Raw genomic sequence first — 26,173 nt, 5'->3', positions numbered from 1 at the left:
TACTACTGGACATAACAAGCACGTAGAACGTGTGCACGCTTTTACGGTGCATCAGGCAATGCTCGTGCACAATATGCGCGATATCGCGTGCTACGTGCATTCTCCTGCTTTCCCCGTTCCTTCCCCCTTTTGCGCTTGCCTGCTGCATCCTGCATGCTGTACGTGCAAGGAGGTTAGTATACGTATACGTGCACCAAGAGCAAAGCGCTCTTCACCAAGATTGGCCGGTCCTTTGTATGACGTTACTCTATGGGCGAGTCTGGGGAAATGGTAAACAGACTGCGGCTGGGAAGAACAAAAAGGGGCGGATCCCCGACCATAGAAGACGAGACCCGGGGGACTGAGCCCGAGCTAACAGTGTTTTGGTGCAGCAAGGTGAGGGGCAGCGGGAGATGCGGGAGGATGGGTATGTCTCCAGTGCACAGGGATCTGGAGGCTATAGGGAGATTATGTCCCCATTCACAGAGATTGGGGATTATAGGGCGAAGATCTGGGGGCTATAGGGAGACTGAAATTATGTACCAGAATTGAGGATTAATAGGACGGTAATCTGTGGTAGGGAGTTTCTGCATCTCTGTACACAATGCACAGGGATTGGGATTTAGAGCACAAATTGTTACATGGGGGGGGAGAGGGGTTGCTATCCAATGGAGAGGGATGGGGGGGCAGCGGATGAGCCTTCATGAACAGACATCGGGATTATCGGGGAGGCTTACCTTCTTCCCTTTTGCACAACTATTAGGCATATTTTCAAAGCACTTTGGGAGGCTAAGTTCCATAGGTTTCTATGGAACTTTGGGAGGCTAAGTGCTTTGAAAATGAGCCTGCTTGGGGGTTACAGGGAGGCTCTGCCCCTGTACACAGAAATGTGTAGTTACAGGGTGACGATCAGGGGGTTAGGAGAAGGGAGATTATTCCATTCACAGGGATCAAGGATTGGAGGAAAGGGGGGAGGTGAGTGTGGGGGTTTACAGGGCAGTCCCGCTGTATCCGTTTTTTACCTTCTGCCCAGATTATATGAGCATGAGCAAAGGTATATCAAGCTCTGCATTCTGTCTCCAGTCACTAGAAGTTCCTGGAAGATCCCAAAGAATAGATCTATTTCATGGAGCTGCCTTTCAGGGATGAGCAGTGGCATCCCAGGATCTACTTGGCTAGAAATTGTTTATGAACATCTCCCCTAGGAATTTGTGCAAACCTCTTTTAAACCCATCTGCATTAGATACCAGGACTACATCATCTGACCCATGCATAGGGATCAGAGGGAAAAGGAGAGGAGCTGACCTCAGTGCATAAGTACTGGGGACCATAGGGGGAATGTTTCCCCTGGAAAACATCTTTAGAAATCTCCTCCCCCAAAAGCATCTTTAGAAATCTTAATATAAGAATAGGTTTTCGAAAATTTAGGGCCTGATGTTTTTTTCCTAATCTCTTTAGTACATCTATCTGGGTGATAATTGCCTGTTAGGCAATTAACAGAGAGCTGACCTGCATCAGTCAGCAAAATGCAACATAACTTGCTTACTTTTCATAGTGCACAGAGTGGTCCATGTATAAGAGAACATTCCAGGGGGCAGATGTACAAGGTGTGCACATAGACACCTGCCACTAATGCCTAATTTTACAGCCCCATTTTATTTTACCCAAAAGAGCACAGATATTTTAGCTTTCATAAAAATGTATGCGAGTAGCTTGTGTTTGAAAATCAGCATGCTTTGTGCAGGCTTTCAAGGCAGTGTTAAACTTTGTCATTGGTCACTTTACTAAAAACTTATCCTCATAAATCAGAACACCAACACTGCTTCACTGTCATACAGCAGGGTGAAGGTCAGTGATGGCCTTTTCTAACCTTCCTGACTTTGGTTTCCTGTAGACATGGCTTCCGTCTTGAAGAGGGGATTTCCATTGGTGGGCAGGACCCTGGCTGATCCTCCACCCTCTCTGTTGAGGTGTGCTATTCCATGCTCTGGCATGCAAAGGTGGAGGACTAATGGCCAAGCGGAGGTAAGAGGGAAGGGTTTTCCAGTCACCAGTGGTCTTCCTGCATGTTGTATGACTTCTAGGAACTTTTAGGTTTCCTTTTTTTCTCTGTCTTGGACTTCAGGACATCGGCAACACACAAGTTCAGCTTCTAGAAGGCTGTTTCTGGAATGCATCCTCTCCCTTTGCCAGTCTGGACAGCTCCCTGAGTGCTTTCATGTCTGCTGGACTGAAACGAGAGACACCTGCCTTGGTTTCCCCCTCTAGACTGTGGTGTACTGGGACACAAGGAGCTACAGGAGTGCAGTTTATAAAAGGACCCACTCGAGTGCCATGTTCATTGCCCACAGCAAGGTTTTTCCATCAGAACACAGCGGCCACTGAAGGGCTGACTGCAGAGGATTTACGGAAAGCCAGGGAATCCAAACTGGGGCCTATCCGGCCATACCGGCAAATGGTATGATTGTAATTATGATAGAAGTGCAGCTACTCTCTTCTTATACAGGGATGGCACTGGAAGAACCACCCTTCCAGCAATGTAATGCTTCCCCTATCATTGCCCTGCAGTGCCATCCCTAGGACGGAAAGCACCACCAGCTGTGGTAGCTTCTGTAGTGCTTCCTCGCAGCAGAAATTCTGACAAGATAGCACCTGCTCTCCTACTACACTGCAGTGGCAGTGCTGTCCCTCCACCTAGTGCCCTTCTGTCATAATCCTAACAACTTCATTTTGTGTCTTTATCAGCTGAGTGATAAAGCTCGGGAGCAGAAGGTGCCAGCAACACGCCTAGGGAGGCTGGCTAACTTTGGAGGTAAGAGGAAAGGGGATGGCAAGGGGGAACATTTTATGACTGGAGGTATCCACCCGCCCCACCTCACACCTAAATGTGCTTTATCCTGCTTGTCATTTACCTCTTCCACTTTCAACCACAGTGAGAAAAAGTGGCACCTATCATGTAAGGGAGGGGGCTGAAACCTGCTGCTCCCCATCACCTTATTTTTCTTTTGTTCTGTTCCTGGCTTACTGTGCTTCACCTTCTCTCCTGCTTCATCCTTTCCATATATATAACCCAATATTCTCCGAGGACAAGCAGGCTGCTTGTTCTCACTGATGGGTGACGTCCACGGCAGCCCCTCCAATCGGAAACTTCACTAGCAAAGTCCTTTGCTAGCCCTCGCGCGCCCGCGCGCACCGCGCATGCGCGGCCGTCTTCCCGCCCGAAACCGGCTCGAGCCGGCCAGTCTTCTTTTGTCCGCACTCGGTACGGTCGTGTTTTCACCGTGTCGAGCCCCGGAAAGTCGACCTCGCGCGTCCAATTTATTTTGAGCGTGTTTTTTTCCTTCGGGAAAGTTTCTCTTAGTCGGGAAGTGCTCCGGAAACCCCCCGCCGGGTTTCGTGTAAATCCTCCCCGTACTTCCAGCTTTTTGCCCCGGTAAGTTTTCTTTCGTCGTCGGGGTAGGCCTCTTTTTGGCCTCGGTCGAGATTTTTCTCCCTCTAAATTTTGGTGCTTCAAATTTCGCCATTTCGGCTTTTGATTTCGCCGGCGTGATTTTTCCGCCCATGACATCGAAGCCTTCCAGCGGCTTCAAGAAGTGCACCCAGTGCGCCCGGGTTATCTCGCTCACTGATCGACACTCTTCGTGTCTTCAGTGTCTGGGGGCCGAGCACCGCCCTCAGAACTGCAGTCTGTGTTCCCTGCTTCAAAGGCGGACTCAGGTAGCGAGACTAGCCCAGTGGAACGTGTTGTTCTCGGGCTCTTCGTCGGCATCGGCACCGGGATCTTCGAGTGCATCGACGTCGTCAGCGTCCAGACCATCTTCCTCGGCCGCCCCTGCATCGAGTGCATCGAGGCATCGGGCCTCTGCATCGGCGCCGAGACATCGGATAGCTGCATCGACGTCGGTGGTACCAGGACCTCGTCTGCTGATGTCGTCGGATGGTGGTGCATCGGGTGGAGTGCAGGTGAGGGCTGTCCATTCCCCTGCTGGTGGCGGTGAGCCCTCGGGTGGGTCTCCGCCTACCCTGAGGGCTCCTGCGGTACAGCCCCCCCGAGATCGACCTTCTTTAGTCTCGGCCCCGAGGAAGCGACGGATGGATTCGACGTCCTCCTCGTCGGTGCCGGGGAGCTCCGGTGACATGCTTCGGAAGAAATCGAAGAAGCATCGACACCGGTCTCCTCCCCGTGTCGACACCGAGAGCTCTGGGTCGCCGAGGGATTCGGCACCCAGCAGGCATCGGCACCGAGAGGACCGCTCACCCTCTGTTCAAGAGGTGTCGATGCGCTCCGCTCTGGACAGCCCGGAACAGCCTCCACGCCCGGAACAGGTACTGATGTCGACGCCTGCATCGACCTCTCAGCCTTTCTCTGCAGCCACTCTAAACGAGAGCCTCCGGGCCGTTCTCCCAGAGATTCTGGGAGAGCTGTTGCGCCCTACCCCTCCGGTACCGGCGGTGCTTGCGCCTCCGGTACCGTCGAGCGTGGCGCCGGCTGGCCCATCGCCCAGGTTGAGGTCCCCGACGTCGGTACCGCGTGCGGTGCCGACCGCGGCCACCTCCCAGGAAGGCTCCCCGACCACGTCGGCGGAGGGAGCTTCGCCGATGCGGGCAAGGGAGTCTACCTCTCGACGCCCCCATCGTGGACGGGGTTCCACGGAGTCGAGCAGGGCGAGGTTGCAGACACAGGTCCGGGAACTCGTGTCTGACACCGAGGGTGAGGCCTCGTGGGAGGAAGAGGAAGATCCCAGATATTTCTCTGACGAGGAGTCTGAGGGTCTTCCGTCTGATCCCACTCCCTCTCCTGAGAGACAGCTTTCTCCTCCCGAGAGTCTGTCTTTCGCTTCCTTTGTCCGGGAGATGTCTACGGCCATCCCCTTCCCGGTGGTTGTGGAGGACGAGCCCAGGGCTGAAATGTTTGAGCTCCTGGACTATCCTTCTCCACCTAAGGAAGCGTCCACTGTTCCCTTGCACCATGTCCTGAAGAAGACATTGCTTGCGAACTGGACCAAGCCATTAACTAATCCCCACATTCCCAAGAAGATCGAGTCCCAGTACCGGATCCATGGGGACCCAGAGCTGATGCGCACTCAGTTGCCTCATGACTCTGGAGTTGTGGATTTGGCCCTAAAGAAGGCTAAGAGTTCTAGGGAACATGCTTCGGCGCCCCCGGGCAAGGACGCTAGAACCTTAGACTCCTTTGGGAGGAAGGCCTACCATTCCTCTATGCTCGTGTCCAAGATCCAGTCCTACCAGCTCTACACGAGCATACACATGCGGAACAATGTGCGGCAGTTGGCGGGCTTGGTTGATGCTCTTCCCCCTGAGCAAGCCAAGCCTTTTCAGGAGGTGGTCAGGCAGCTGAAGGCGTGCAGAAAATTCCTGGCCAGAGGAGTTTATGACACTTTTGATGTTGCGTCCAGGGCCGCTGCTCAAGGTGTGGTGATGCGCAGGCTCTCATGGCTGCGTGCCGCCGACCTGGAGAATAGAATCCAGCAGCGGATTGCGGACTCGCCTTGCCGTGCGGATAACATTTTTGGCGAAAAAGTCGAACAGGTGGTAGAGTCTCTCCACCAGCGGGACACCGCATTCGACAAGTTCGCCCGCCGGCAGCCTTCAGCTTCTACCTCTACAGGTAGACGATTTTTCGGGGGAAGGAAGACTGTTCCCTATACTTCTGGCAAGCGTAGGTACAATCCTCCTTCCCGACAGCCTGCGGCCCAGGCTAAGCCCCAGCGCGCTCGCTCTCGTCAGCAGCGTGCGACTCAGCAAGGCCCCGCGGCTCCCCAGCAAAAGCAAGGGGCGAGCTTTTGACTGGCTCCAGCAGAGCATAGCCGACATCCAAGTGTCAGTGCCGGGCGACCTGCCTGTCGGAGGGAGGTTGAAAGCTTTTCACCAAAGGTGGCCTCTCATAACCTCCGATCAGTGGGTTCTCCAAATAGTCCGGCAAGGATACACCCTCAATTTGGCCTCAAAACCTCCAAATTGTCCTCCGGGAGCTCAGTCCTACAGCTTCCAGCACAAGCAGGTACTTGCAGAGGAACTCTCCGCCCTTCTCAGCGCCAATGCGGTCGAGCCTGTGCCATCCGGGCAAGAAGGGCTGGGATTCTATTCCAGGTAGTTCCTTGTGGAAAAGAAAACAGGGGGGATGCGTCCCATCCTAGACCTAAGGGCCCTGAACAAATATCTCGTAAAAGAAAAGTTCAGGATGCTTTCCCTGGGCACCCTTCTCCCCATGATTCAGCAAAACGATTGGCTATGCTCTCTGGACTTGAAGGATGCCTACACACACATCCCGATACTGCCAGCTCACAGACAGTATCTGCGATTTCAGCTGGGCACACGCCACTTCCAGTACTGTGTGCTACCCTTTGGGCTCGCCTCCGCGCCCAGGATGTTCACAAAGTGCCTAGCTGTGGTAGCAGCGGCGCTTCGCAGGCTGGGGGTGCACGTGTTCCCATATCTCGACGATTGGCTGGTGAAGAACACATCCGAGGCAGGAGCCCTGCAGTCCATGCAGATGACTATTCGCCTCCTGGAGCTACTGGGGTTTGTGATAAATTACCCAAAGTCCCATCTTCTCCCAGTGCAGAAACTCGAATTCATCGGAGCCCTGCTGGATTCTCGGACGGCTCACGCCTATCTCCCAGAGACGAGAGCCAACAACTTGTTGTCCCTCGTCTCGCGGGTGCGAGCGTCCCAGCAGATCACAGCTCGGCAGATGTTGAGATTGCTGGGCCACATGGCCTCCACAGTTCATGTGACTCCCATGGCCCGCCTTCACATGAGATCTGCTCAATGGACCCTAGCCTCCCAGTGGTATCAGGCCGCTGGGGGTCTAGAGGACGTGATCCACCTGTCCACGAGTTTTCTCGAATCCCTGTTTTGGTGGACGATTTGCTCCAATTTGACTCTGGGACGTCCCTTCCAAATTCCTCAGCCACAAAAAGTGCTGACCACGGATGCGTCTCTCCTGGGATGGGGAGCTCATGTCGATGGGCTTCACACCCAAGGAAGTTGGTCCCTCCAAGAACGCGATCTACAGATCAATCTTCTGGAGTTGCGAGCGATCTGGAACGCTCTGAAGGCTTTCAGAGATCGGCTGTCCCATCAAATTATCCAAATTCAGACAGACAATCAGGTTGCCATGTACTATGTCAACAAGCAGGGGGGCACCGGATCTCGCCCCCTGTGTCAGGAAGCCGTCAGCATGTGGCTCTGGGCTCGCCGTCAGGGCATGGTGCTCCAAGCCACATATCTGGCAGGCGTAAACAACAGTCTGGCCGACAGGTTGAGCAGGATTATGCAACCTCACGAGTGGTCGCTCAATTCCCGTGTGGTGCGACAGATCTTCCAGGCGTGGGGCACCCCCCTGGTGGATCTCTTCGCATCTCAAGTGAACCACAAGGTCCCTCAGTTCTGTTCCAGGCTTCAGGCCCACGGCAGACTGGCGTCGGATGCCTTCCTCCTGGATTGGGGGGAAGGTCTGCTGTATGCTTATCCTCCCATACCTCTGGTGGGGAAGACTTTGTTGAAACTCAAGCAAGACCGAGGCACCATGATTCTGATTGCTCCCTTTTGGCCGCGTCAGATCTGGTTCCCTCTTCTTCTGGAGTTATCCTCCGAAGAACCGTGGAGATTGGAGTGTTTTCTGACCCTCATCACGCAGGACGACGGGGCTCTTCTGCATCCCAACCTCCAGTCCCTGGCTCTCACGGCCTGGATGTTGAGGGCGTAGACTTTGCCTCTTTGGGTCTGCCAGAGGGTGTCTCCCGCATCTTGCTTGCTTCCAGGAAAGACTCCACTAAGAGAAGTTACTTCTTTCATTGGAGGAGGTTTGCCGTCTGGTGTGACAGCAAGGCCCTAGATCCTCGCTCTTGTCCTACACAGACCCTGCTTGAATACCTTCTGCACTTGTCTGAGTCTGGTCTCAAGACCAACTCCGTAAGGGTTCACCTTAGTGCAATCAGTGCATACCATTACCAAGTGGAAGGTAAGCCGATCTCAGGACAGCCTTTAGTTGTTCGCTTCATGAGAGGTTTGCTTTTGTCAAAGCCCCCTGTCAAGCCTCCTACAGTGTCATGGGATCTCAATGTCGTTCTCACCCAGCTGATGAAACCTCCTTTTGAGCCACTGAATTCCTGCCATCCGAAGTACTTGACCTGGAAGGTCATTTTCTTGGTGGCAGTTACTTCGGCTCGTAGAGTCAGCGAGCTTCAGGCCCTGGTAGCCCAGGCCCCTTACACCAAATTTCATCACAACAGAGTAGTCCTCCGCACTCACCCTAAGTTTCTGCCAAAGGTCGTGTCGGAGTTCCATCTGAACCAGTCAATTGTCTTGCCAACATTCTTTCCCCGTCCTCATTCCTGCCCTGCTGAACGTCAGCTGCACACATTGGACTGCAAGAGAGCATTGGCCTTCTACCTGGAGCGGACACAGCCCACCAGACAGTCCGCCCAATTGTTTGTTTCTTTTGACCCCAATAGGAGGGGAGTGGCTGTAGGGAAACGCACCATATCCAATTGGCTAGCAGATTGCATTTCCTTCACTTACGCCCAGGCGGGGCTGGCTCTTGAGGGTCATGTCACGGCTCATAATGTCAGAGCCATGGCTGCGTCGGTAGCCCACTTGAAGTCAGCCTCCATTGAAGAAATTTGCAAAGCTGCGACGTGGTCATCTGTCCACACATTCACATCTCATTACTGCCTGCAGCAGGATACCCGACGCGACAGTCGGTTCGGGCAGTCAGTTCTTCAGAACCTGTTTGGGCTTTAGGATCCAACTCCACCCCCCGAGGGCCCTGTTTGTTCTGTTCCAGGCTGCACTCTCAGTTAGTTGGTAAATTTTTTAGGTCAATCTCAGTATGTCCTCGCCGTTGCGAGGTCCAATTGACCATGGTTGTTGTTTTGAGTGAGCCTGGGGGCTAGGGATACCCCATCAGTGAGAACAAGCAGCCTGCTTGTCCTCGGAGAAAGCGAATGCTACATACCTGTAGAAGGTATTCTCCGAGGACAGCAGGCTGATTGTTCTCACAAACCCGCCCGCCTCCCCTTTGGAGTTGTGTCTTCCCTTGAAGTGTATTGTCTTGCTACATACTGGACTGGCCGGCTCGAGCCGCGCATGCGTGCGGGCGCGCGAGGGCTAGCAAAGGACTTTGCTAGTGAAGTTTCCGATTGGAGGGGCTGCCGTGGACGTCACCCATCAGTGAGAACAATCAGCCTGCTGTCCTCGGAGAATACCTTCTACAGGTATGTAGCATTCGCTTTATGTCATATTTGAGCGATTGACCATGCTGGTTCCTGTTCTGCAGGACTGGCGGTGGGCATTGGGATTGGAGCGCTGGTGGAAGCTGCAAAGAAGTCATTACGACCCGATGGGAATACAGAAGGTAGGTGGCATACCCTGGTGGTGGATGGGTAGAGTTAGGGAGTATAAACACACGCAGGGTGGCAGACAGATGATCAGTTCTGCTGCCAGTTCTCTTTGTTATTTGGGTAATTATAATTGGTTTCTGGAAATGAGCATTAGTGAAGATAAATTAGTAAGTGTACTGTCTGAAAACAGCAGTTGGGAGTTTCTCTTTAAAGATACTTTGGGTTGAACAGCTATCTTGACTTTGGAAGGCTAAACCCTAATTTCTCTTTAAATGAAAAAGGAGGAATTAACAAATATGGCTAGCATTTTCACCATCTTGCAAAAGAGAGACAATAAATTATAACAACTTGATGCATTTCAGTAAGGGACTTTAGAGGCTTGTCTTATCTGTGTCCTCATTGCACTCACATTTCCCAGAAATGCTTCTTTTAAAAAACAAACAAACCTTTTTTGTTTAGAGTTGGCTGTCCTAATTTTGGTTGCGTTGCTTTTCTTTCTATGGTCTAGGGCAGTTTCAGAGTCAGCAGAATCTCTGCCCGTTGTGACTAGGCCCGGTTGCCATGGTTACACTGCCAGGGCAAAGAATGCTCAGCCTGTTAGTGAAATAAGGCTTGTTTTTCTTCCTCCGCCTCCCTCTCAGTAAAAATGTGCTGGAGCGGCTCGCAGGCCAGCCTGTTTACCTGTGTGACCAGCATTCTTAAAAAACTTTGTACTCTGCTTTATGGGCAAGGAAGGTTCCTGTTATTGCATCAGCCAGAGCAACGTTAAGATCCACTGACAGTTTGGTTGCCATATTGTGTCCAGTGGTTCATGCTTCCGTGTCATAAGTTCTTTTTATTTTATTTATTAGGTATACTGGCATTTGTCATAAACACCAAAGTAGTTTACAACAGTAGCACCCAAGGGGGTGAAAATCACAAAATAAAAGAAAAGGCGGGGCGGGCAAACAAACGAGACCCAAGTGGTTTGATAGGACAAGACCATAATGAACAAACAAAAGGAAAGGCCATCATAAAAGGAACAAAGCACATATTGGAGGCAATTCTGAAACGTAGGTGCTAACACTTCACATGTTACATGCATAAATGTTTAGAATGCTCAGTATACGAGTATATGTGTGCACCTACACATATATATGCCAGCATGCCACGATATAGATGGGGCTCCCACGTATACATGTAACTTACACCAGCTTCTACCAGTGCCCTCCAGACACCTAATTCTAGATGCCCTATTATAGACTTCCCTTCAGTGTGGCTAATATGACATGTCCCCCCTCCCCCTCCCTCAAGTAAGCCAGAGCATCCCTGCTCCTTTCACAGTGTTTGGGGTGTCTTTTGAATATAGGATAAGCTTGTGACTCTTCACTTGAGGTGTAACAGGCACAGAGTAGAAAGCCTTACTCTCTTTCCTGCAACTCCACCCCTCTACTGGGTACTGGGCAATGGCTAATCCCACCTGGCCTCTGCGTATTAGGACAAAGAGTCTGGGATGGAAATGAGACAAATTCAACTTTATTTGCAATTTAAAAATGACAGATCAGCACTCACAAATAGGAGTTTACTGTATGCTGCTATCTTGCTAAAGTAGCACAGAAATGTTTTCGCACACAAGTAATAAACTCACAGATACCTTCTGAACCAATGAATCTGTCCAGTAATGCAGAGCTAGCTTTCAACTACAACTTTGAATTTCAGAACACTTTCCAAAGTTCTGATTCGTTTTCCAGAGATTCCTTCTTTCTGTGTCATTTCAGAGCTAATCCCAGATCTCTAGAATTTAAGACCAAAATAGAATAAGTTGTGTATCCCAAAGTGCAGCACATATGATTTGTGGGCCTAACGAATGCATCTATGGCTCCCTTACAGTAGCTCTTCACAAACTGCTTGACTGACGAAGGGTTCCAATCTCCGTGACTGGAGAAACTGAAAAGGAGAAAAATCTTAATTACTCTCAACTTCACAGAATCTCAAACTGGAACCTTAATAAACTAAGTGAAACTCTACGTAAGGAAAGTATGAAATGTAATGAAGAAGTGAAGTTAGAACTTGATCAGTCTTAATCACTCAAACAGAGGCAGTTCAGGGTTCTTACCTTGTTTTTCTGAAGCTGTTAAGTCTCTTCACAGCATTTTACAGGCGCTTTCTTCTGTAGCTGACTTTCTGGTTGTTCTCATAGTTTTGCAATGGCCTCTTCCACTGGTTCTGGTCTCTTGTTTTCTCACCACACCTGGCCTTGTCCTTAGATGCGGTTCTTCACAGTTCCTTGGTGACTGTCTTCAGGTTTCTTTGACTGGTTCAGCTTCTTGCTGCTTCTCAGTCCCTGTGTGACTCCAGCTCTGCTGATGCCTCTTCAGTCTATAGCTTCTCTGTGACTGACTTGGGTTCTGAGGCTACTTTTTATCTTCTCTTTCCCTGCTCCTCCCTCCTGTTCACCCTTTTTAATGCAGGTAGATACTATCCTCTTGCATAAGATGAATCAGCAAGTTTCTCCTCTTCCTTTTCTTTCCCCACATGTCTGGCATCAAAGTTCTTTTTCACCCCTTGTCTAGGAGAGCTAATCTTCAGCCAGCTGTAGAGGATGCTGAACAGGGTGCTTTCTTCTCTGCAGGTGGTTTATGAGGGGGCCTTTCTATCTGCCAGACCTCCCGCATTCTTCCTCCTGCATACTGGGTCTGGTGCAGTCTGGGAGTGATTCTGTCCACTTTCCCAACTAGAACCACTGTTTCTGCCACTTTGGGACCCATGGTTTTTGTCCTCTTGTGCCACAGGCCTCTTACTACCGATTCCCATGGCTCTACTCTTGCCCACCATGGCTCGGCTCCTCCGGTGACACTCCTCCAGTGCAACAGCACTGTCCCCTATGGCTCTTAGAAGTATCATGAAGTCCACAAAAAGCAGAACACACATCTTCAAATAAAGGAAAACTTTATTCCAATCAACAATAGAAATTGGAATGAATTTTGTCTCTATTTGAAGATGTGTGTTCTGCTTTTTGTGGACTCCTTGGCATCCATTTGTAGACTGCAGTTTCCTCTTCTTTGATCTCTCTCTTAGAAGCATAGGAGCCAACTCTGGGTGCTTGAGCACCCCCAATATTGAGAAAATTTCTTGTATGTGTCCAAAGAAGGGTTATTTCCACTGGGCTTAGCACCTCCAATAATTTTGGAAAGTTGGCTCCTATGCTTAGAAGTATCATGCCACAGGGCGAAGAGCAGCACTGCTTTCCACGGCTCCAGTAGCTGCTGCATCAGCACCACCCCTCTTTTGCCATTCCGTTTTTCTTACCATGACTGTGGTTAATCTGGTGCTTCCATAGCTGTCAGCACAACTGCCTTTCCTGTAGCCCCCTTGGTTTCCCTCCCTTATTCTGCTGTTATAATGCTCCATCTGTCTTGAAGGTTGCTTTTTTTTGTTATTAGGGTGAGTCTCCAAAGAAAACCCATCATTAACTCCCAGTGCTTTCCTACAGGGTCACATTTCCTGACCTCTGGTGCTCTCCTATCTGAAGCAAATGCAGAGAGGATCGTGAGGACGCTGTGCAAAGTTCGGGGAGCAGCCTTGAAACTGGGACAGATGCTGAGTATCCAAGGTGAGAACTGAAGGGGGATATGCAGGTAACTGTAAGGTGAGGGAAATAGGGGTCATTCCAAAGTGGAAGGCAGAAGGTTCAAGTAGGAGAATGAGGGAGGCTAATTTTGGGCTTCCAGTATCCTGAGTATCAGTAGAAAGAAATATTTTATGCCTAAAATTTATTGTACCACCATTTCACCAAATAGACCATCAAGGCGATTTACAAGCTAAGAGAACATTTTATAAACCCACACAATTCATCCGTATAGCGAAAGAAAGCTATCTAAATAAAAACCCATCTGACCAGCATTACAGTAAATAATTACAACAATGGGGTGACCAAATAAAGTTGTTGTTTTTTTTGCTGTCTTCCAGATGATGCCTTTGTGAACCCCACCCTGCAGAAAATATTTGAGCGTGTTCGGCAGGGGGCTGACTTCATGCCTACCAAGCAAATGATTGTAAGTACAACAAAAGGGTGCGAGAGGACTAAAATCCATCTCAGCAATCACCCCCTGCCCTCTTCTATATCAGAGCCTCCCGTCACAAGATATCTCTCAGTAGCAGCTTAAGAGCAGGCTCAACTGCTAGCTTTATGTAGTTTGTCAGGAGATAGTCATAACCCAACAGCAGGTGACTCCTCGCCCTTAAAAGTGATAGCCAGGGAGAGGGATCTCACTCTGGTCTGTGCTGTGGCTTACATTATAAGATTCCTCCAAAAACACCTTTCCTTTCTCAACCCCCCCCCCCCCCCCCCCCCCCCCCCCCCACAAAATGCAGAAAGTGCTGAACTCAGAGCTGGGCCCTGGCTGGCAGGAACAGCTGGAATTTTTTGAGGAGCGACCCTTTGCAGCAGCCTCCATTGGACAGGTGCACCTTGCGAGGCTGAAGGATGGTCGAGATGTAGCCATGAAGATCCAGGTAAGTCGTTCTGGGCCTTCATTGCCCTACCTGCTAGTGGAAGTGATTTGGAACTAGCCAACAATGCATGGGCTGTGTTTTATCTCTCTCTCTAGTACCCAGGTATAGCCCAGAGCATCGATAGTGATGTCAGGAATCTGATGGCAGTCTTGAACCTGAGCAATGCTTTACCAGAAGGTAGGTCGTCTGTGTGTTCTGCCTTTTTTCTCTTTTAGTATTTGTCAGGGCTGCATCATTTCCAGGCATCTCTGAGCTGACAAGGCTGAGGCAGAAGACTAAACAATAGAACTTTACAGCAAAAGAAAAAAAAAACCCAAAAAAGAGACCTGCAGAGACATTTCTCTTCCACGTAGAGGTAAGGAATTACAGTACTGGGATCAGGGAATTATAAATTTTCTGTCCTTGCAGTTTCATGTATACTGCTTCTGAGCTCTGATCATAAGCACAGCCCATAAGGCTTTTAGGTTGCATCTGTGTAGTGTAATACTTATTATTATTATTATTATTATTATTATTAGCATTTGTATAGCGCTACCAGACGCACTCAGCGCTGAACACCTGACACAAAGAGACAGTCCCTGTTCAAAAGAGCTTACAATCTAAATAATACAGACAGACAAGACAGTTACGGGTGAGGGATGTACTGGGTGAGAAGGAAGGAAGGAGCAAGGGGGGAGTGCAAATGAGTAGAGGCTAGGAGCCAAAAACAGCAGTGAAAAGGTGGGTTTTCAGCATGGATTTGAAAACAGGTAGAGATGGAGCTAGACGTATAGGTCCAGGAAGACGATTACAGGCATAAGGTGCCGCGACATACTGCAACATAACACATGGTCATTTTTTTCATGGATAAAGAATGCTCATTCATTCATCTTGAGTCGGTACATAAGAGAGAGAGGTGGCATTTCCAGATGCTTGTTTTTATTTTCAGTCGGTCATAGGGTTACAGAGGTTCTCTACAAGCTACTTTAATCACCACATTCTGAATTTTCTCACCTGCTTGATATGATTTACTTCAGTTTCTAGGTTATTTACATAGATACATACCATCTGTTTGGCTAAACATACTCCCCTTGTCCAGTTTTCTGATACATTCACTTTCCTCTGTACACTTAGAAAGTCTTCTATGTTGTGTTATCTCTGTCTCCAGTCTCTTATCAGACCAGATGCTCTATCCAGTCTGCCCATCTATCCAACCACTAAGGGGGGAATTCATGAAGCAGCGTTAGGGCCTTAAGTCACGTTAAGTTGCCCTTAACATGACTTAAACAGCCTAACACCACTTTTCTGAAAATAGCGCAGCGCTATTTAAGACGCCATACGGTAGGGAATAATGAGATGCAAAAATGCAAATGTATGTTTTGTATCTCATTAATATACAAATCCCCTAACATGACTTGCAGTGATATACCATGGTAGGGCCTCAGATCCATGGTAAAAAAGCTGGGGTTATTTTACCATCCAGAGCACCAGGCCACAAAACAGGGCCACTGAGCAGAGGGTTTCCCCTCCACACCCTGCTCAAAGACTCCCACCTGATAGTGGGCTGGTCCAGGGTGAGGCTGTTCGGGCAGGAATGAGGCCCAGTCACCCCTGCCCTGTTCTGCCCAGCACTGATCCAAAATGGTGCCTCAAGCGGTAGTATTGTGCTACTACCGCTAGGGATCAGATTCCATATGTTGGATCTCTGGGGGTGGGAGGGTGGAAGACTATCAGTCTTTTAGGGAAAGGAAGGAGGATGGGATTTGATATACTGCCTTTTCTCTGGTTACAATCAAAGCAGTTTACATATTATATTCAAGCACTTATTTTGTACCTGGGGCAGTGGAGGGTGAAGTGATTTGCCCAGACTCACAAGGAGCAGCAGTGGGAAATAAATAAATAAAGCACCTTTAATTGTGTGATTAAAATTTTTAATCAAAATACAGCCCTAAATATAATCAATGGGGTCACTATTCAACAGAGTTAGAGTGGTCAGGAGAAGCTCCTGCCTGTTTAAACCCCACTGAGCGGTCTGTCCCTGCACAGTGCCTCAGCACTATGGGGTTAGTGTTGGGTTAGTCCATGGTCGGAGTGAGGGAGGAACCACCAGTTATGTGGGCACTGGCCTTATTCAGTGCCAGTTCCCTCATAGCTGAGCGGGCAGTTAGGACAGCCCTTTGTGCAAACCTGTCTTTACCAGCTTATCTATGTAGATGCTGGAACTAAACTGACCCAGATGTTCAGTGCCGGTGCCTGGACATGACCCTGCATTTAATGTCCAGGTTTAATTTTGGCTCGTGAGTCTCAGCAGCTCAAAAGCATGACCTCCACGGGCTGACTGTTGGCCCTAATGTAGCTAACAAAACCCAACATGGTCAGGTTTCAACAATAGCCTGCATCAGGTGTATAGAAATAAGCCTTAGGACGATCCTATATATTTATGGAAAAACATCAACCACAAACCTGTTGAGCTTCTCAATGTATTAAAAATTAAAAATGGAAACACCGTTTTAATTCTCATTGAAAAAGCTGGTGATAATACATGTTAAGTTATTGTTACTATTTTCCACACCTCACTTGCCCCCTTCATGTTTTTGATGTGATTTGTTTTTACCTCTGTTGTTTGTCTACGTTGGAGATACTTTAAAGGCCTCAATTACATCTCCTGTATCCCAAGCCCTTTCCCCTGAGCGCTGTCTGGTGCTGGGCTTTTGGATTCTTATCCCCTCTTGTTTTCTGACAGGGCTTTTCCCAGAGCATGCAATCGACGTTCTGAGCCAAGAACTGACTCTGGAATGTGACTACCGGCGCGAGGCAATCTGTACCAAGAAGTTTCAGTAAGTCTTCAGCTGATGGGGAGGTGGGAGAGGGCAGGGGCTTGCCCAAATATTCCAGCATCTCATGACCTCCTGGTGTTAGGCTTTGAAACAAACTAGTAGGTGATATTTCAATCACTTTTTTTTAAATCAGATATCGAGTAGTCCATTTATATATTAACTACCTTTATGAAGAGATTCACCCAAGGGGGTATACAACAGGTATAGTTTGACATAAACAGCTTGTTTTGTAGTAACAGGATAACGATAGTAACATGACCAAATGTCAGCATAAAACAGTTATAATAGTGAGGTAAATTTAGAGATAGGCAATTAAATTATAGTAATAATAATGTACACATTAAAATAGCACAGTAGAACATTCATGCAACAGAAATATGATATTATGTCAGCCCAGTAAAAATGAAATAAGAGTAACTGGAAAACTGCTATAAATGATTATCAGGTGAATTTTCGAAAGAGAAGGGCGCCCATCTTCCGACACAAATCGGGAGATGGGCGTCCTTCTCGCAAAGTCGCCCAAATCGGCATAATCGAAAGCCGATTTTGGGCGCCCTCAACTGCTTTCCGTTGTGTGGACAACCAAAGTTCACGGGGGCGTGTCGGCAGTGTAGCGAAGGCGGGACTGGGACGTGCTTAGGAGATGGGCGTCCTCGGACGATAATGGAAAAAAGAAGGGCGTCCCTGACAAACACTTGGGCGACTTTACTTGGTCCATTTTTTTTCACGACCAAGCATCAAAAAGGTGCCCGAACTGGCTAGATGAATCAGGGATCACCTCCCCTTACTCCCCCAGTAGTCACTAACCCCCTCCCACCCTCAAAACAAATCTTTAAAAATACTTTTTTGCCAGCCTCTATGCCAGCCTCAAATGCCATACTCAGGTCCATCGCAGCAGTATGCAGGTACCTGGAGCAGTTGTAGTGGGTGCAGTGTACTTCAGGCAGGCGGACCCAGGCCCATCCCCCCGCTAACTGTTACACTTGTGGTGGTAAATGTGAGCCCTCCAAACCCACCACAAACCCACTGTACCCACATGTAGGTGCCCCCCTTCATCCCTAAGGGCTATGGTAGTGGTATACAGTTGTGGGTTTTGGGGGGGGGGGGTTGGGGGGCTCAGCACCCAAGGTAAGGGAGCTATGCACCTGGGACCTTTTTCTGAAGTCCACTGCAGTGCCCCCTAGGGTGCCCGGTTGGTGTCCTGGCATGTTAGGGGCAGGGCGTATCTGAGGTTCGGTGGTAGGGGGGGCAGGGGCTAGAGTGAGGGGGCACATTATAACCCCCCGGCCGCCGTCCCTCCCCCCCACCGCCGTTAACCCTCCCCCGCCTACCGCCAACCCTTTCCCCGCCTGCCGCGGTCACCTACCTCCGAGGTCCGCTCCTGCCGGTTTTTTAAAATATTACTTCAGCTGGCGGGGGACCCCAACCCCCGCCAGCCCAGCCGAGGTCTTTAACTTCTTCATCCTCGTGCTGTTAAACCTGCAATGCATCCTTCCAGTTAGACGGAGTTTGACATCGCAGCACTTTGACGTCCTGCACGTACAACGTGCTGCGACGTCAAACTCCGTCTAACTGGAAGGATGCATTGCAGGTTTAACAGCACGAGGATGAAGAAGTTAAAGACCTCGGCTGGGCTGGCGGGGGTTGGGGTCCCCCGCCAGCTGAAGTAATATTTTAAAAAAACGGCAGGAGCGGACCTCGGGGGTAGGTGACCGCGGTAGGCGGGGAAAGGGTTGGCGGTAGGCGGGGGAGGGTTAACGGCGGTAGGGGGGGTCCAGGGCGAAATCTGCGGGGGCCCAGGCCCCTGTGGCCCCACGCAGATACGCCCCTGGTTAGGGGGACCAGTGCACTACAAAAGCTGGCTCCTCCCACGACCAAATGGCTTGGATTTGGTCGTTTTTGAGATGGGCGTCCTCAGTTTCCATTATTGACCAAAAACCGGGGACGACCATCTCAAAAACGACTAAGGACGACCATCTCTAAGGTCGACCTAAATTTCATGATTTGGGCGTCCCCGACCGTATTATCGAAATGAAAGATGGACGCCCATCTTGTTGTGATAATACGGGTTGCCCCGCCCCTTTACGGGGCCGTCCTGCGAGGACGCCATCATGAAAACTTGGGCGCCCTGTTCGATTATGCCCCTCCACAGGACCCTTTTACTAAACTGTGGTAAAAGAGGCCCTGCGTTAGCGGCAGCACGTTTTTGTCATGCACAGAGTCCCCTTTTACCGCAGCGGGTAAAAAGGTGAAGAAAAGAAATGGCTGTGCGATAAGTGCTGATTACTGATGGGTAACTGTTGCGGTAAAAAATACGGAACAATTTTCCATAGTGTCGGAAATGGTGCACGGTGGGGGCGGAACTATCACCGGCACCTGCATTGGGCTGGTGGTAGTTCCAGTTTGCCATGTGGCAATCCTTTAATAAAAGAGCTCCTGTAAGCAGAAAATTAAGCGAGCTAAACTTAGTTATTATTCTTCATATAGGGAATGGCTATTTAGATATGAAAAAGCTTTCATAAAGGTTGTTAATAATTAAATGGAATACTTGATATCTGATTAAATAAAAATATTTTCTATGACTCACAATTGGACTTTAGATGGAGTTATAGCACAGAAACTGTAGTAACTTCCCTTATATCAGAGCTCAGGAAGGAGGGTAGTTTAGGCAGGAAGGTTTTTGTATTGCAGTTTGATATGTTGAGCGCTTTTGAAGTTGTGGACTATGAAGTATTATGGGAACTTCTTGATTTTGTTGGATATCACTGGGATAGTACTTAAGTGGTGTATTCCTCCCATTCCAGGGTTTTTTGGAAAAAGTTGATCTTAGGTGAAAATGGGGAGGGGGATATTTCTTCAGTCAGGATGGGTGTGGATAGGTGAGGGGTGGGGTGATCAACAGAGACATACAGCTTTATGGTATGTCTGTATGTCTCTGTTGATCACCCCACCCCTCACCTATCCACACCCATCCTGTTAGAATATCAATGATATGCTTTGATGTCCCTATGCATACCTCTGACCCACCCCCATCCTCCCACCCTGTCAGACTGTCATAGTAATGCTTGAATGTTTTCACTTATATACACTGTCAGCTAGCACATTTGCTTATTTCCGATCTGACGAAGAAGGGCAACCTTCGAAAGCTAATCAAGAAATGTATTAAGTTATGTCCAATAAAAAAGGTATCATCTTATTTTCTTTTTCATGTTTTATTTTGTTTGATTTCTATTGATAACCTTAAGAGTGGACTAACACGACTACCAACTCCTCTACTTCAGGGTGCGTTAGCTACCTTTTCAAGTTTTGACATTATCTATAGTTCCACACTGAACTTGTATTAGTTGTAATAATTGTAAACCGTATTAAATTCAAGAGGCTGAATGTGGGATACAAGTGTCATAGTAAAAGGCATCACAGTAGAACATTCATATAACAGAAATGTGATGAAGAAGGGATAAGTGCAGTTGGGACATACAGACAGACAAGATGGCTAAGACAAAAGCAGTGGCATAAATAAAAGTGGGTGGATAGATTGAAAGTAAATATGTGTAAAGTTGAATAAGGCGTGTTATAAATGTTAATGTTTGGGCACGTCATATACTTGATTCTCATGCGCTCTTGTACATTCATTAGTTCCTCCTTATCTTTAATCTCCCCCTCCAGACGACTGATGCAAGGTGACCCCTTTTTCTTTGTCCCATCTGTGATCGACGATCTAAGCAGCCAGCGGGTCCTCACTACTGAACTTGTGCCTGGCTTCCCTCTTGACAAAGCAGAGGGACTAGACCAAGAAACCAGAGATATGGTGAGCCAGGCCCTCGCACAGCTTGTGACAGCCATTCCCTGTCACTCTTATGTGTCAATGGTTATTCATTTCAGAAGTGTCACTATTTAATTTTTATTGTAGATCTGCTACAACATTCTGGACCTTTGCCTGCGGGAGCTCTTTGAATACCGCTACATGCAGACTGACCCTAACTGGTCTAACTTCTTCTATGACCCACAGAGTGGGAAGGTAGGTGAGAGGTGCGGAGCCAGGAGAAACTACCTGGGAGAGGGAAGTGGCAGCTAATTGAGTCTTCAGCTACAAGTAGAAAGACTGCAGCTTGGGCTGATGGTATTGAATGGAGGTGGGGCCATGGACCAAGAGGAGGGCTCCCTGGATTCAGGAAGTGATGTTAGTGCAGAGGAGAAGGAGAGGGATAAGCAACAAAAAAGTAGGGGCAATAAAACAGAGATACAGGAACTGCTCAGGGGAGAGAGAAGGGCAAGTGAGGGTAATAAATGTGAAGGCACTTTGTTGGGCACGTGGACTGGCCTCAGGCCTTTGAAGAGTTGCATCAAGGCAAAGTGGTTAGAAGACTGTCCCTTTGATTCTCAAATATCAAGCACATTCACACCAGTCCCCAACTCTCCACAGCATAGTTTGTACTTTCCTCTACTCTCAATCATATATTTCTACCCTCTCTAGCGACCACAAAAGCCAAACTCTGTGAGCAGCATGGCAGAGGTGTCAAGGGGAGAAGTAGAGAGTGACAGGGCACACAGGGGCCAAAGACAAAACCAGGACAAGATGACAGTTATAACTGTCCCTGACACCTTCAAGCATGCTGTAGTCACACCTCTCCTCAAAAAACCATCACTTGACCCTACCTGTCCCTCCAACTACCGCCCAATTTCCCTCCTACCCTTCCTCTCCAAGATACTTGAACCTCCTCGACCTATCCGCCATTTTTGACACTGTCAATCACAATTTACTTCTTGCCACACTGTCCTCATGTGGGTTCCAGGGCTCTGTCCTCTCCTGGATCTCCTCATATCTCTCCCACCGTACCTTCAGAGTGCATTCTCATGGTTCTTCCTGCACCCCCATCCCGCTCTCTGTTGGAGTTCCTCAGGGATCTGTCCTTGGTCCCCTTCTTTTTTTCAATCTACACCTCTTCCCTGGGCTCCCCGATCTCATCTCACGGTTTCCAATATCATCTTTATGCCGACGACACCCAGCTTTATCTCTCCACACCAGACATCACCACGGATACCCAGGCCAAGGTATCGGCCTGCTTATCTGACATTGCTGCCTGGATGTCCAACCGCCACCTGAAAGTGAACATGGCCAAGACCGAGCTTATTGTCTTCCCACCCAAACCCACTTCTCCGCTCCCTCCACTCTCTATCTCAGTTGATAACACCCTCATCCTCCCCGTCTCATCTGCCCGCAACCTCGGAGTCATCTTCGACTCCTCCCTCTCCTTCTCTGCGCATATCCAGCAGATAGCCAAGACCTGTCACTTCTTCCTCTATAGCATTAGCAAAATTCGCCCTTTCCTATCTGATCACACCACCCGAACTCTCATCCACTCTCTCATTACCTCTCGCCTTGACTACTGCAACCTACTCTTCACTGGCCTCCCGCTTAGCCATCTATCCCCCCTTCAGTCCGTTCAGAACTCTGCTGCACGTCTTATCTTCCGCCTGGACCGATATACTCATATCACCCCTCTCCTCAAGTCGCTGCACTGGCTTCCGATTAGGTACCGCATACAGTTCAAGCTTCTCCGACTAACCTACAAATGCACTCGATCTGCAACCCCTCCCTACCTCTCTACCCTCATCTCCCCCTATGTTCCTACCCATAACCGCCGCTCTCAAGACAAATCCCTCCTTTCAGTACCCTTCTCCACCACCGCCAACTCAAGGCTCCGCCTTTTCTGCCTCGCCTCACCCCATGCTTGGAATAAACTCCCTGAGCCCATTCGCCAGGCCCCCTCCATGCCCATCTTCAAATCCTTGCTCAAAGCCCACCTCTTCAATGTCGCCTTCAGCACCTAACCACCATACCAATATTCAGGAAATCTAGACTGTCCTTCTCTGTTAAACTGTACAGCGCTAGGTAACCCTAGTAGCGCTCTAGAAATGTTAAGTAGTAGTAGTAGGGTACAAAAATGGATGGAGAGAGGGGAAGCTAGAAGAAGCCACATGGGAAGGGGTAGAGAGGAGAGGCTGCATAGTCTGCATAGGGAGGATTGGTGTGAAGAGGAGGCTGCTTGGAACAGGTGTTTTGGGGGAGAGAAGGCTGCGTATTTGAGGTAAAGGGATTTTGAATTTAGCTCACATCTCTTCAGTGATAGCTCAAGGCAAGTTATGTTCAGGTACAGAAGGTATTTTCCTGTCCCTGGAGGACACAGTGAGAGAGAGGAAGTTGTACAGGGCAGAGCCCTAGGGGAAGGGGGGGAGAAGGCTTTTCAGAGAGGGGTACTGGGGGAGCCCTAGGCCCAGTGCTGAAAAGAATGAGGCATGGGATAAGCATTCATTACACTGTGTATCACTTTTTTTTCTCTAGAGAGGTGTCACGAAACATCTAGTCACCTGCCTAGGGTTACCCCGCAACCACTTAGATGGTCTGTCCACAGCACAGCTCAGGTCCGCCTACACCTGCCGCTTGTGCTCTACACTAGCACCCTCCTCCCACCGACGGGGTCCCGACTGCCTCTGGGCGAGTCTCCCACTCGCAAATTATCCCCAGTGATTTCTAGGTTACTGGAGGCCACATCCCAATGGATCCACAGTTCCCAGAAAGAACTCACAGACCCAACACACAAACCACCAGGATTCTTAGTCAGTCCAGACAAGCAGAAGCAATAAATTAAAAATGTTTATTGTCATGAAAAAAATATTGAACAGTGAACCATAAAAACAGATGGAACAAAACAACACATAATAACAGGTAACTGAGTATGGGTCAGGAAATCTAGCTGCTCACAGATTACAGAATATAACTGCTTACAGGGTCTCAGTAAAGAGGTCTTTCTCTCTCTACTTCCAAGCTGAGACTGGAGAAAAAGCCAGCACGCTCTAAGTGAATAGAGCTCGTGGGCCAATCAGAGCCCAGAACAACAAATCCTAAAAATAGCTGGCCACATCACTGCAGGTTACCTCTTATCTGTGTTAACTAAAGAGGAACAGTCAGTTCTCTGTAACAGCTTTAAACAAACATACACAACCTGTAGCCAAACTAGAGAAATACACGTCAAGAAATAATACAGTTTTACAGGCTTAAAAACCCATTGTAATTAGATTGTAAGCTCTGTCAAGCAAGGACTGTCTCTTCATGTTCAAGTGTACAGCGCTGTGTACGTCTAGTAGCGCTATAGAAATGCTATGTAGTAGTAGTAGTGTTTTGTGACAAGAAGTATATTGTTGTGTTCAGTAAAGCTTGTCAGAACTCAACGCCAGCCAAGTCTCCAGTACCCCACCCCATACCCTCCTAGTACTTTCAGCAATTTGTAGGTAGATTTCTTCATTTTCAAGCGTCCCCCCAAATTTGTTGGCAACACGTAATATAATGTAATGTAAGATACCAGAGTAATTGAAACATGCTCATTCTCTCTTTATCCACCAGGTGGGATTGTTGGATTTTGGTGCTACCCGGAGTTTTGAGAAGGAATTTACGGATGAGTACATTGAGGTAAGAACATATAGGATGGCTGGATGTGGATGAAACTTAAGGCTCCTACAGTTCTAGCTTCTCCCAACGGATAGCACTGTAGAGGATCATGCAGGGGCACTGGATGTGGTGGAGCTCACAGTTGTGTAGTCCTGATCTCTCCTAGAGGGCTGTAGGGAATGTTGGAGGGGCTCTGACTTATTGGGAAGGAGAGTACAGCTTCTGCAGCCCTAGTCTCTACCAGTAGGAGGCACTGTAGAGGTTGATACAGGGGTGGTGGATGTGGGAGGAGCACACAGTTCTGCAGTTCCAGGCTTTCCCTGTGAGCAGTAGGGAATGGTGCAGGGACCCTGACTTGGGAAGAAGGGGTTTACAGCTTCTTAAGTCTCAGTCTCTGTGGTGGATCCCCCTCCCCTCCCCACCTCAAAATTCTGTAATTCCAGCATGAGGCACTAGAGGGAATGGTGAAAAAGGTCTCCATTTTCTACCCTTTAGGTTATTAAAGCAGCTGCAGACAAGGACCATGATGCTGTACTGGAGCGCTCCATCAAGCTCCATTTTCTCACAGGCTATGAAACTCAGGTGAGCTTTCCTTGACTCTGCTTGTCCACCCACCAGCCCAGCCGCAGGGAAGGTGGAATTTAAGCTGTCATCTACGTCACTGTAGGAAGAAAACACATTCTGAGCTTAGTATGTCCAGTTGTTTCTGCAGTAACTTCCCCCTTTTTTTCCCTCCCAGATGATGAAAAATGCCCACGTGGAAGCTGTGATGATTCTGGGTGAGGCCTTTGCTTCTGAGGCTCCCTTTGACTTTGGCTGCCAAACCACCACCCAACGTATTCACAGCATCCTACCTATCATGCTGAAGCACCGTCTGACCCCACCGCCTGAGGAGACCTACGCTCTGCACCGCAAAATGGCAGGCTCTTTCCTTGTGTGCTCTCGTCTGCAGGCTCGCATCTCTTGTCGTGCCATGTTCCAGCGTGTGTACAGCCGTTATTGGGGGGTGGAGGAGAGGCAGGCAGGGGCTGCCAGTGGCCCATGAGAGTCCCAGGAGTGGATCCATTTGCTGAATCCTGTGTCCATAAGCAGAAGGACACAATCCATATAAGATACAGACTACAGCAGGACAGAAAGTTTCCATCCTCCAGTGGTGTGTACTAATTGCTTTTTACCATATTTTTTTGTGTGCTCTCTCTTCTTCCACCACAGATAAAACCCAACAACCCCTGCAAAAGAAGAGGGAGCAGATACAGCTGGTCAGTCCTTGGAGTGTCGAATAATCGCTTCAGCATGAAGCGTGAAAGAATTTGGACTTAGCTGGAGGATTGGTTGTTTCTGGTCATGGATTAATTCTCAGTGTCCGGGATTCAGTGGTTCAAAGAGGTTGTCTAAAAGCTGGAATATGTGAGCTCTGGATCATTGGGGACAGGCCGAGCTGTTCCTCGGTTTGCCCCTGTGACATGCTGCAGTGTGTCACTCAGAGATGCAAGCTGTGCACGTGGCTGTGTGCAGTAGGATTTCCAACTTAGGAGTAGCTCAGCCTACCCCCGGAAGGTCTTGCACTTTTATGAACCACTTGGCATTGTGAGGATGAGTGCTGAGAGACACGGATAGTCGCTGTTGCTATTGAAGGAAGCCAACAGGCGAGATGAACAAACACCCAGGAGCCATAGACCAATTTAAAATGATCTTATCCAGTGCTGCCTCTGGATATCCCATCCTATTTCCAGTTTTCAGGCATAAATTGAGAAACAGACAATGAAGTGAAACGCGAAGGTTCTGCGGGCCATTCTTTTCTCTCCCTCCTTCTTTTCCCAATCTTCAGTTGGAAGCCTGGGCAGCACATGCTAGAATGCTTTATTTCGTAGCCAGTAGTTCAGTGAAGCAGATTAATAAATTTAGGAGCAGAAAAAGTGGGTGGCAATAGGGACAAATTTAGAGCACTAGGCTCATAAATCTAAGCAAACGAATGCCAAGTCTACATTTATCATTTTTAAGCTCCTAAATTAAGATTGGAAAAGGACATGGATTTTGATATACCACCTTTCTGTGGTAAAACTAAAACA

The 26,173-nt window shown here is 48.8% G+C and overlaps 1 protein-coding gene across 1 annotated transcript; it reads left to right on the top strand.

Annotated features, from left to right (window-relative positions):
- The first annotated feature begins 221 nt into the window (after positions 1-221).
- On the top strand, positions 222-26,173 carry LOC115480671 (atypical kinase COQ8A, mitochondrial-like). Its single transcript, XM_030219501.1, has 15 exons — positions 222-375; positions 1,874-2,004; positions 2,105-2,437; positions 2,725-2,791; positions 9,284-9,361; positions 12,820-12,939; positions 13,296-13,381; positions 13,701-13,841; positions 13,937-14,018; positions 16,564-16,657; positions 20,324-20,465; positions 20,568-20,675; positions 24,060-24,125; positions 24,600-24,686; positions 24,844-26,173. The coding sequence occupies exons 2-15, from the start codon at positions 1,876-1,878 to the stop codon at positions 25,147-25,149; spliced, it is 1,839 nt and encodes a 612-aa protein (XP_030075361.1). The 5' UTR covers positions 222-375; positions 1,874-1,875; the 3' UTR covers positions 25,150-26,173.

Source organism: Microcaecilia unicolor, chromosome 11 (assembly GCF_901765095.1).
Source record: "Microcaecilia unicolor chromosome 11, aMicUni1.1, whole genome shotgun sequence".
In the NCBI taxonomy this organism is placed as follows: Eukaryota; Metazoa; Chordata; class Amphibia; order Gymnophiona; family Siphonopidae; genus Microcaecilia; species Microcaecilia unicolor.
This window is presented reverse-complemented; position numbering and strand designations above follow the sequence as displayed.

Bases quoted from the DNA above. Each gene is read 5' to 3' on its own strand.
- LOC115480671 (XM_030219501.1), top strand. From the start codon at position 1,876: ATGGCTTCCGTCTTGAAGAGGGGATTTCCATTGGTGGGCAGGACCCTG. The intron at 14,019-16,563 runs GTAGGTCGTCTG...GTTTTCTGACAG, and splicing joins GAGCAATGCTTTACCAGAAG to GGCTTTTCCCAGAGCATGCA. The intron at 16,658-20,323 runs GTAAGTCTTCAG...CTCCCCCTCCAG, and splicing joins ATCTGTACCAAGAAGTTTCA to ACGACTGATGCAAGGTGACC.